Here is a 12,541-nt window from a genome sequence, read left to right as displayed (position 1 = left end):
CTGTGGATGGGGCTGGGCTCGATGGTGTCAAAGACTTTGGGTGAGACGGTGGCACTTGGCTGGATGAGGACCTGGCGGCACGGGGATGGGTACGGGGTCACAGCGATGCTGCTGCCACCACCACCACCACCCCCCCCTTCCCGGTGTTCCCGGTGTTCCCGGTGTTCCCACCTCGCTCTTCCCGGCGTTATTCCACGTCCCCGTTGTGCCGGTGCTGGTCGGGCCCCGGCTGCTCCTCGCTGGGTGAGAGCTCATCAATGGATGACTGGTCCGTGATGCCTAGGGAGGGAGGTGGGGATGGAGGGGGGCTGCTGACCCCCGGCGCAGCCCCATAGATTGGGGGAGCCCATCATGGGCTGTGCTGGCCATGGTGGTCGTGGTGGCAATGGTGACCGTTGTGGCCATAGCGACCGTGGTGGCCATGGTGGTCATGGTGGCTATGATGACCATGGTGACCGTAGTGGCCATGGTGTCCATGGTGGTCATGGTGGCTATGATGACCATGGTGATGATGGTGTCCATGGTGGTCATGGTGGCTATGATGACCATGGTGACTGTAGTAGCCATGGTGTTCATGGTGGCTATGGTAGCTGTGATGAACATTGTGGCCATAGTGGCTATGGTGGCCTGGTGGCCACATGGTATCCATGGTGGCTATGATGCCCATGGTGACCATTGTGGCCATGGTGGCCACAGTGGCCATAGTAGCTATGGTGGCCTGGTGACCGCATGGTGTCCATGGTGACCATTGTGGCCACAGTGTCCATGATGACCATTGAGGCCATGATGGCCATTGTGATCATTGTGGCCATAGTGGCCATAGTGGCTATGGTGGCCTGGTGACCACATGGTGTCCATGGTGGCTATGATGACTACAATGCCTATGGTGGCTATGATGACCATTGTGGCCATGATGGCCGTTGTGACCATTATGGCCATGGTGTCCATGGTGGCCTGGTGACCACATGGTGTCCATGGTGTCCATAGTGGCTATGGTGACCTGGTGACTGTATGGTGTCCATGGTGGCTATGATGACTATGATGCCCATGGTGTCCATTCTGGCCATGGTGGCCATTGTGCCCATTGTGGCCATGGTGTCCATGGTGTCCATGGTGCCCATGGTGATGGTGGCCTGGTGACATGGTGTCCATGGTAGCTATGATGACTATGATGCCCATGGTGCCCATTGTGGCCATGGTGGCCATTGTGACCATTAAGGCCATGGTGTCCATGGTGGCCTGGTGACCACATGGTGTCCATGGTGCCCATAGTGGCCATGGTGGCCGTCACCTACCGCTCGCTGCTCGCTCCTTCCACTTCTGCTTGTTCTCCTGCAGGTACTTGAGCCACGTGGAGCGGAAGGTGGCCAGGTTGGCCTTGACGTCCCCCACGTCCACGTGTTCATCCAGGCCCGGCTGCCGCCACTGCGAGCTGGGGGACAGGGAGAGCTGGGACCAGGACCGGAGCCTCCGCTGCTCCCAATGGAGTGGGGACCCCTGGGCTTGGGGCCCCACCAACATCCCATAGAGAAGGGGAAACTGAGGCAAAGGACACCTTGGGTGTCCCCAGGGGGGCGGCACATCTGTGTCCTGACCCTGTCAATGGCATTGGGTGAGCCCAGGGTGACAGCACATCTGTATCCTGCCCATGTCAATGGCATTGGGTGCCCCCAGGGTGCTGGTACATCTCTATCGTGCCCCATCAATGACTTGGGTACCAGAATATCTGTATCCTGCCCCATCAATGACATTGGGTACCAGCACATCTGTATCCTTCCCCATCAATGACATTGGGTACCAGCACATCTGTATCCTTCCCCATCAATGAAATTGGGTACCAGCACATCTGTATCCTTCCCCATCAATGACATTGGGTACCAGCACATCTGTATCCTGCCCGTATCAATGACATTGGTACCAGCACATCTGTATCCTGTCCGTATCAATGACATTGGTACAAGCACATCTGTATCCTGCCCCATCAATGAAATTGGGTACCAGCACATCTGTATCCTGCCCCATCAATGACACTGGGTACCAGCACATCTGTATCCTGTCCGTATCAATGACATTGGTACCAGCACATCTGTATCCTGTCCATATCAATGACATTGGTACCAGCACATCTGTATCCTGCCCCATCAATGAAATTGGGTACCAGCACATCTGTATCCTGCCCCATCAATGACATTGGTACCAGCACATCTGTATCCTTCCCATCAATGACATTGGTACCAGCACATCTGTATCCTTCCCATCAATGACATTGGGTACCAGCACATCTGTATCCTTCCCATCAATGACATTGGTACCAGCACATCTGTATCCTGCCCCATCAATGACATTGGGTACCAGCACATCTGTATCCTGCCCCACCAATGACATTGGGTACCAGCACATCTGTATCCTTCCCATCAATGACATTGGGTACCAGCACATCTGTATCCTGCCCCATCAATGACATTGGGTACCAGCACATCTGTATCCTTCCCATCAATGACATTGGGTACCAGCACATCTGTATCCTGCCCCATCAATGACATTGGGTACCAGCACATCTGGGTGACCTCGGGTGTCCCCGCCTACCTGCCCTGCTGGTTGCCCACGGCGTTGCCATTGCCCTTGGTGCCCTCCTCGGCCGCGGGCAGCACCATCCTCTCGGCCACGTCGGTCAGCACGGAGAAGGTGGGCTCCACGATGAAGTCGATGAAGCCTGGCGTGGGGCAGGGACACGGTGACAACGGGGACACCCCCTATGGGGGGGGTGGGGCGGGGGGCTTCTCCATCCCTCCCCATCCATCCCCACTCACCGATCTGGGACTGGGCCACCAGCGTGGACGTGCGGTCGCAGAGCGGAGAGAAGGGGAGCCCCAGCTCGGCCTCTTTGTCCCCCTGGCAACACAAGGGAGCCGCATCCGCAAGGGATGCCCACATCCATCCATCCATCCATCATCCATCCATCCATCCATCATCCATCCATCCATCCATCCATCCATCCATCCATCCATCCATCCATCCATCCATCCATCCATCATCCATCCATCCATCATCCATCATCCATCCATCCATCCATCCATCATCCATCCATCCATCATCCATCCATCCATCCATCCATCCATCCATCATCCATCCATCCATCATCCATCCATCCATCCATCCATCCATCATCCATCATCCATCCATCCATCCATCCATCATCCATCCATCATCCATCCATCCATCCATCATCCATCCATCCATCATCCATCCATCCATCATCCATCATCCATCCATCATCCATCATCCATCCATCATCCATCCATCATCCATCCATCATCCATCATCCATCCATCATCCATCCATCATCCATCATCCATCCATCATCCATCATCCATCCATCCATCCATCCATCATCCATCATCCATCATCCATCCATCATCCATCATCCATCCATCATCCATCATCCATCCATCATCCATCCATCATCCATCATCCATCCATCATCCATCCATCATCATCCATCCATCATCATCCATCCATCCATCCATCCATCCATCCATCCATCCATCCATCCATCATCCATCATCCATCCATCATCATCCATCATCCATCCATCCATCATCCATCCATCCATCATCCATCCATCCATCCATCCATCCATCCATCCATCCATCCATCCATCCATCCATCATCCATCATCCATCCATCATCCATCCATCCATCCATCCATCCATCCATCCATCCATCCATCCATCCATCATCCATCCATCCATCATCCATCCATCATCCATCCATCATCCATCCATCATCCATCCATCCATCCATCCATCCATCATCCATCCATCCATCCATCATCCATCCATCCATCCATCCATCCATCCATCCATCCATCATCCATCCATCCATCCATCATCCATCCATCCATCCATCCATCCATCCATCCATCCATCCATCCATCATCCATCCATCCATCCATCCATCCATCATCCATCCATCCATGTCTCGTGTCCCCCCCTCCTTTATCCCAGCCCCACACCTGGCCCTACCTGCCGGAAGAACTCCTCCATAAGGGCCTTGGTCCAGCGGCTGTGCACCGACCACTGCTTGGTGGGGTGGCTGATGTCGGCCGCGTGCAGCAGCAGCGACAGCACCTTGGACTTGTCGATCCTGGTGAAGGGGGGGGGACCCCAAAACCGAGCTTGATCCCCCCTTTTAAACCCACAACCGAGCTTGATCCCCCCTTTTCACCCCAAAACCGAGCTTGATCCCCCCTTTTAAACCCAAAACCGAGCTTGATCCCCCCTTTTAAACCCACAACCGAGCTTGATCCCCCCTTTTAAACCCACAACCAAGCTTGATCCCCCCTTTTAAACCCACAACCGAGCTTGATCCCCCCTTTTCACCCCAAAACCGAGCTTGATCCCCCCTTTTAAACCCAAAACCGAGCTTGATCCCCCCTTTTAAACCCACAACCGAGCTTGATCCCCCCTTTTAAACCCACAACCGAGCTTGATCCCCCCCTTTTAAACCCACAACCAGCTTGATCCCCCCCTTTTAAACACACAACCGAGCTTGATCCCCCCCTTTTCACCCCAAAACCGAGCTTGATCCCCCCTTTTAAACCCAAAACCGAGCTTGATCCCCCCTTTTCACCCCAAAACCGAGCTTGATCCCCCCTTTTAAACCCACAACCGAGCTTGATCCCCCCTTTTAAACCCACAACCGAGCTTGATCCCCCCTTTTAAACCCAAAACCGAGCTTTCCCCCTTTTAAACCCACAACCGAGCTTGATCCCCCTTTTAAACCCACAACCGAGCTTGATCCCCCCTTTTAAACCCACAACCAGCTTGATCCCCCCTTTTAAACACACAACCAGCTTGATCCCCCCTTTTAAACCCACAACCGAGCTTGATCCCCCCTTTTAAACCCACAACCGAGCTTGATCCCCCCCTTTTAAACCCAAAACCGAGCTTGATCCCCCCCTTTTAAACACACAACCAGCTTGATCCCCCCTTTTAAACCCACAACCGAGCTTGATCCCCCCCTTTTAAACCCACAACCAGCTTGATCCCCCCCTTTTAAACACACAACCGAGCTTGATCCCCCCCTTTTAAACACACAACCGAGCTTGATCCCCCCCTTTTAAACCCAAAACCGAGCTTGATCCCCCCCTTTTAAACACACAACCAGCTTGATCCCCCCTTTTAAACCCACAACCGAGCTTGATCCCCCCCTTTTAAACCCACAACCAGCTTGATCCCCCCCTTTTAAACACACAACCGAGCTTGATCCCCCCCTTTTAAACACACAACCGAGCTTGATCCCCCCCTTTTCACCCCAAAACCGAGCTTGATCCCCCCTTTTAAACCCAAAACCGAGCTTGATCCCCCCCTTTTAAACCCAAAACCGAGCTTGATCCCCCCCTTTTAAACCCACAACCGAGCTTGATCCCCCCTTTTAAACCCAAAACCGAGCTTGATCCCCCCTTTTAAACCCACAACCGAGCTTGATCCCCCCTTTTAAACCCACAACCGAGCTTGATCCCCCCCTTTTAAACCCACAACCGAGCTTGATCCCCCCTTTTAAACCCCCAGCTTGATCCCCCCTTTTAAACCCAAAACCGAGCTTGATCCCCCCTTTTAAACCCACAACCGAGCTTGATCCCCCCCTTTTAAACCCAAAACCGAGCTTGATCCCCCCCTTTTAAACTCACAACCGAGCTTGATCCCCCCTTTTAAACCAAAACCGGGCTTGACCCCCCTTTTAAACACACAACCGAGCTTGATCCCCCCTTTTAAACCCACAAAGCTTGATCCCCCCTTTTAACCCCAAAACCGAGCTTGATCCCCCCTTTTAACCCCAAAACCAACCTTGATCCCCCCCTTTTAAACCCAAAACCGAGCTTGATCCCCCTTTTAAACCCAAAACCAACCTTTCCCCCCTTTTCAACCAAAACCAACCTTGATCCCCCCCTTTTCACCCCAAAACCAACCTTGATCCCCCCCCAAAACCGAGCTTTTCACCCCAAAACCAACCTTGATCCCCCCCTTTTCACCCCAAAACCAACCTTGATCCCCCCCTTTTCACCCGAAAACCAACCTTGATCCCCCCCCTTTTCACCCCAAAACCAACCTTGATCCCCCCCTTTTAACCCCCAAACCCAGCCTGATCCCCCCCCATTCAATCCCCCCACATCCACAGCGAAGGGGTCCAACGGCACTCACCACGCGAGCTGCTGCAGCGCCGTCTTCATGCTCTTGACCTGCTGGAAGTGGCAGGACATGTCGGTGGCCAGCACCATCTCGATCACCAGCGCCCGCAGCTCCCTGCACCCCAAGGAGAAGGGAAGGGGGGAAACAGCATCAGCCCCCCCCTGCCACCCCATCCACACCCCCCACCCCCCAAAGAGCCGATGGGGATGCGATGGGGATGGGCCCCCCTTACGCGAACTCGTCCTTGGTGAGGTTGACGAAGATGTTCATCTCCTCGTCCTGCATGAGCCGGAAGGCGGCGCTGATGTGGTGGTTCTCCAGCACCGAGCGGTCGTTGTACAGGATGGCACAGTCGGACCTGGGGGGGACAGCACCGGGATGGGGGGGGAGGGGGGGGAGAGGGGTGTCCCCAGGATGGGGGGCAGAGCATCGGTATCAGTGGCCTTGGGTACCATCAAGATGCTGGCGCATCTGTATCCATGGCCTTGGGTACCATCAAGATGCTGGCGCATCTGTATCCATGGCCTTGGGTACCATCAAGGTGTTGGCACATCTGTATGCACAGCCTTGGGTACCATCAAGATGCTGGCGCATCTGTATCCATGGCATTGAGTACCACCAAGGTGTTGGCACATCTGTATGCACGGCCTTGGGTACCACCAAGGTGCTGGCACATCTGTAGGCATGGCCTTGGGTACCCCCAAGGTGCCAGCACATCTGTATCCTGCCCCTATCAATGACATTGGGTACCCCCAAGGTGACAGCACATCTGTATGCATGGCCCTGGGTACCACCAAGGTGCTGGCACATCTGTATGCATGGCATTGGGTACCATCAAGGTGCCAGCACATCTGTATCCATGGCCTTGGGTACCACCAAGGTGCCAGCACATCTGTATCCTGCCCCTATCAATGACATTGGGTACCCCCAAGGTGACAGCACATCTGTATCCATGACCTTGGGTACCACCAAGATGCTGACACATCTGTAGGCATGGCCTTGGGTACCATCAAGGTGCCAGCACATCTGTATCCTGCCTCATCAATGGCATTGGGAACCCCCAAGGTAACAGTGCATCTGCATCCTTGGCCTTGGGTACCACCAAGGTGCCTGCACATCTGTATCCTGCCCCATCAATGGCATTGGGTGCCAGCACATCTGTATCCTGCTCCTATCAATGGCATTGGGTGCCAGCACATCTGTATCCTGCTCCTATCAATGGCATTGGGTGCCAGCACATCTGTATCCTGCCCCTATCAATGGCATTGGGTGCCAGCACATCTGTATCCTGCCCCTATCAATGGCATTGGGTGCCAGCACATCTGTATCCTGCTCCTATCAATGGCATTGGGTGCCAGCACATCTGTATCCTGCCCCATCAATGGCATTGGGTGCCAGCACATCTGTATCCTGCCCCTATCAATGGCATTGGGTGCCAGCACATCTGTATCCTGCTCCTATCAATGGCATTGGGTGCCAGCACATCTGTATCCTGCTCCTATCAATGGCATTGGGTGCCAGCACATCTGTATCCTGCCCCTATCAATGGCATTGGGCGTCCTGGGTGTCCCCAGGGTGCTGCTTTCCGTGCCCATAGCAGGTCCCCAGCCCTGCTCATGCCACGCCACCCATTCCACACTAAGCCATGCCACCCATGGCACCCATGCCACCCATTCCATGCCACCCATTCCACACTAAGCCATGCCACCCATGGCACCCATGCCACCCATTCCATGCTATGGCATGCCACCCATGGCACCCATGGCACGCCACCCATGGCACTCATGGCACCCATGGTACCCATGCCACCCATTCCATGCCACCCATTCCATGCTATGACATGCCACCCATGGCACCCATGGCACCCATTCCATGCCACCCATGGCACCCATGGCACGCCACCCATGCCACCCATGCCACCCATGCCACCCATTCCATACCACCCATTCCATGCTATGGCACGCCACCCATGGCACCCATGGCACGCCACCCATGGCACCCATGGCACGCCACCCACGGCACCCATGCCACCCATTCCATGCCACCCATTCCATACCACCCATTCCATGCTATGGCGTGCTACCCATGGCACCCATGCCACCCATTCCATGCCACCCATGGCACCCATGGCACACCACCCATGGCACCCATGCCACCCATTCCATGCCACCCATGGCACCCATGGCACGCCACCCATGGCACCCATGGCACCCATTCCATGCCACCCATGGCACCCACGGCACCGGCGCCCCCCTCACTTGGTCTGGATGTGGAAGCTGTTGGTGGTGCCCGTGTGCTCGTAGTCATGGATGGCGGCGGCGAAGATGATGGCCAGGACCTCGAGCTCCGTCAGGTAGTGCTGGGGACACCCACACATGTATGCGTCACACGTGTGCAGGCGCGTGCGGACACGTGTAGGACACGTGTGTGTGCGTGTGTCACCCTGCTCCCCCCCCATCATCATCCCAGCACCGTTGCCGGTGGCACCGCCTCCATGGCAACAAGCATCCCTTGGACCAGCATGGCCGGGGCACCCACGCGACAGCACGGGACCCCCGTTAGACCCCATAGGACCCCCATGGGACCCCCAAATGGGACCCTACCAACATGCCCGTGCGGACCAGGAAGCAATGGACGGTCTGGGTGACGTCGGCGGCGTGGACCTGGTTGTGGTAGGGATTCCGGTACTTCCCGTAGCCCGTTTCCAGCGCATCCAGCAGCGTGTTGAGGAAGACGGCCGGGATCTGGGGCACGGATACATGGATGGAAAGGCCCCCCTCGTCGCCACCCCGTCCCCCCCCCAGCACCCATGGGTGCGCACGGGCAAGGGGCATGGGCGCACCTTGAAGCGGCTGTTGAGGTTGTGTCGGGTGAGGAGCTCGAAGACGATGGTCCTCAGGGAGTGCTCCTCCGTCATCTGGTTCAGCGTGAAGACGTCGAAGCACCACACGTCGAGGCTCTTTGGGGGTTGGGACGGGACATGGGGGTGTCACCGGGGGGGAGGACATCCCATGGGATGCTCAGCAAGGGAGAGGGAAGCTCGGGAATGTTGAGCCATGGAAGGGATGCACCAGGGATGCATCAGGGATGCACCAGGGATGCACAAGGGCAAGGATGCTCAGGGATGCCCCAGGGATGGCCACTGAAGCACAGGGATGCTGAGCTATGGAAGGGATGCACCCAGGATGCACAGGGATGTACCAGGGATGCTCAGGGATGAACAAGGATGTACCAGGGATGAACAGGGATGCACGGGGGCATGGATGCTCAGGGATGCACAGGGATGCACAAGGATGTACCAGGGATGAACAAGGATACACAGGGGCATGGATGCACAGGGATGCACAAGGATGCCAAGGGCAGGGATGCTCAGGGATGCCCCACCGATGGCTACTGAATCACAGGGATGCTGAGCCATGGAAGGGATGCACCCAGGATGCACAAGGATGTACCAGGGATGCTCAGGGATGCACAAGGATGGACAAGGGCAGGGATGCACCAGGGATGCACCAGGGATGCACCAGGGATGTACAAGGATGCCAAGGGCAGGGATGCTCAGGGATGCACAGGGATGCACAAGGATGTACCAGGGATGAACAGGGATGCACAGGGGCATGGATGCTCAGGGATGCACCAGGGATGCACCAGGGATGCACAAGGGCAGGGATGCTCAGGGATGCCCCAGGGATGGCCACTGAAGCGCAGGGATGCTGAGCTCTACCCAGGGGTACCCAACCATTCCCAGTGATGCCCACCCATGCCCAGCAGCACCGGGTGCCATCTCCCATGGGAAAATCCCATCCATCCATCCCTAGGGAATTGGGGTGCCCCCCCCAATCACCCCCTGGTACCTTCAGGCAGTTGAGGACGGAGCTGGAGTAAGTGGGCCCCACGGCTGTGTACAACCGGCGAAGCATCCTGCAAGGGATGGGGTGATGTGGGTGCTGGGGGGAAACATGGGTGCTTGGGGCAAACATGGGTGCTGGGGGCAAACATGGGTGCTGGGGCAAATGTGGGTGCTGGGGGCAAACATGGGTGCTGGGGGCAAAGATGGGTGCTGGGGCAAACGTGGGTGCTGGGGAAAAAGTGGGTGCTGGGGCAAAGATGGGTGCTGGGGCAAACGTGGGTGCTGGGGGCAAAGATGGGTGCTGGGGCAAAGATGGGTGCTGGGGGCAAAGATGGGTGCTGGGGCAAAGATGGGTGCTGGGGCAAACGTGGGTGCTGGGGCAAAGATGGGTGCTGGGGCAAAAGTGGGTGCTGGGGGCAAAGATGGGTACTGGGGAACCCACTTGGGTGCTGTGGGACAAACCCTGGGGGTAGGAGACAGCCCTGGATGCTTGGGGACCACTTGGGTGCTCAGGACCCTCTTGGGTGATGGGGACAGCTCCTGGGTGCTCAGGGACCCCTCTTTGGTCCTTGGGGATCCTTGCAATTGGGACCATCCCCTGGGTGCTCAGGACCCGCTTTGGTGCTTGGGGACCCACTTGGGTGCTCAGCACCCTCTGTGATGCTTGGGAACCCTCTTTGCCCCATGGGGAGGACCCTTACACTTGAGGATCCAAGCATCAAGGGACCACCCCCCTGGCGCTCAGCACCCTCTGTGATGCTTGGGGCCCCACTTGGGCGCTCAGCACCCTCTGTGATGCTGAGGCCCCACTTGGACGCTCAGCACCCTCTGTGATGCTTTGGAGGCCCACTTGGGCGCTCAGCACCCTCTGTGATGCTTGGGGCCCCACTTGGGTGCTCAGCATCCTCTGTGATACTTGGGGCCCCACTTGGGTGCTCAGCATCCTCTGTGATGCTTGGGGCCCCACTTGGGCGCTCAGCACTCTCTGTGATGCTTGGGGCCCCATTTGGGCGCTCAGCACCCTCTGTGATGCTTGGGGCCCCACTTGGGCGCTCAGCACCCTCTGTGATGCTTGGGGCCCCACTTGGTGCTCAGCATCCCTGTGATGCTTGAGGCCCCACTTGGGTGCTCAGCATCCTCTGTGATGCTTGGAGCCCCACTTGGGTGCTCAGCACCTCTCTGTGATGCCCCCATTTGGGCGCTCAGCACCCTCTGTGATGCTTGTGGCCCCACTTGGGTGCTCAGCATCCTCTGTGATGCTTGGGGCCCCATTTCCTCTGGGTGCTCAGCATCCTCTGTGATGCTTGGGGCCCCAGGCCCCACTTGGGCCCACTTGGGCAGCACCACTCTGTGATGCTTGAGGCCCCACTTGGGTGCTCAGCACCCTCTGTGATGCTTGGGGGACCTCTCTGCTCCCTTGGGGACCCTTACACCTGAGGACCCAAGCATCAAGGGACCACCCCCTGGCGCTCAGCACCCTCTGTGACGCTCTGAGGCCCCACTTGGGTGCTCAGCCCCTCGTGACCCCAGCCCCCGCCCCCGTGCCCCCATCCCCACCTCTCCACTGAAGATGCCGGCCTGCACCGCGTGCACGATGCTGCGGAACTTGAGTTTCTCCTCGGCGCGGCGGCCCTTTGGCCCGCGCCTGCTGCGTGAAGGTGGCCGCCAGCCAGTCCCGCACCTCCGAGGGCACGGCCGCATCCGACCCCATCTCCCGCAGCTCATCCTCCGTGTCCAGCATCTGCCTGCGGGGGAGGCACAGCCGCAAGGTCAATGGGGGTCAATGGGCGACAATGGGGGTCAATGGGGGACAATGGGGGTCATGGTGGTCAATGGTGGTCAATGGGACAATGGGGGTCAATGGGGCAAATGGGGACAATGGGGGTCAATGGTGGTCAATGGTGGTCAATGGGGACAATGGGGGACAATGGGGGTCAATGGGGGTAAATGGGGACAATGGGGGTCAATGGGGGTAAATGGGGACAATGTGGGGGACAATGGGGGTCAATGGTGGTCAATGGGGTCAATGGGGGGGGCAGTGGATGCCAATGGGGGTCAATGGTGGTCAATGGATGTCAATGGGGATCAACGGGGTCAATGGTGGCCAATGGTGGTCAATGGAGGTCAATGGGGGTCAATGGTGATCAATGGGGAACAATGGGGTCAATGGGTCAATATAGTCAATGGTGGTCAATGGTGGTCAATGGAGGTCAATGGTGATCAATGGTGATCAAAGGTGGTCAATGGTGATCAATGGAGGTCAATGGTGGTCAATGGAGGAGTGGCTGGTGATCAATGGTGATCAATGGTGGTCAATGGTAATCAATGGAGGTCAATGGTGATCAATGGTGATCAATGGAGGTCAATGGTGATCAATGGTGATCAATGGTGGTCAATGGAGGTCAATGGTGATCAATGGTGGTCAATGGGGTCAACGTGGGTCAATGGTGGCGCCTCACCGGGTCTCGGGCGATGTAAACGGCCTCGAGCAGGGAGGCCGCGT

At 57.0% G+C, this 12,541-nt stretch overlaps 1 protein-coding gene across 1 annotated transcript; it reads right to left on the bottom strand.

The window, feature by feature from the left end:
• Nucleotides 1–11,783, bottom strand: LOC130611191 (dual specificity calcium/calmodulin-dependent 3',5'-cyclic nucleotide phosphodiesterase 1B-like). Its single transcript, XM_057431685.1, is given in 15 exon segments — nt 1–71; nt 172–279; nt 1,296–1,432; nt 2,587–2,713; nt 2,811–2,892; nt 4,026–4,146; nt 6,204–6,305; nt 6,424–6,549; nt 8,450–8,550; nt 8,795–8,935; nt 9,034–9,150; nt 10,043–10,109; nt 11,444–11,450; nt 11,604–11,673; nt 11,675–11,783. Coding segments are annotated over 14 exon segments (1,395 nt in total). The 5' UTR covers nt 11,780–11,783; the 3' UTR covers nt 1–71; nt 172–187.
• Between the last annotated feature and the right edge of the window lie 758 nt (nt 11,784–12,541).

This window comes from Pezoporus wallicus, unplaced genomic scaffold, assembly GCF_028554395.1.
Source record: "Pezoporus wallicus isolate ANWC-B61680 ecotype Strahan unplaced genomic scaffold, APGP_CSIRO_Pwel_v1 contig_9108, whole genome shotgun sequence".
NCBI classification, from domain to species: Eukaryota; Metazoa; Chordata; class Aves; order Psittaciformes; family Psittacidae; genus Pezoporus; species Pezoporus wallicus.
Note: the sequence above shows the minus strand (reverse complement) of the source record. Positions and strands in the feature narration are given on the sequence as shown.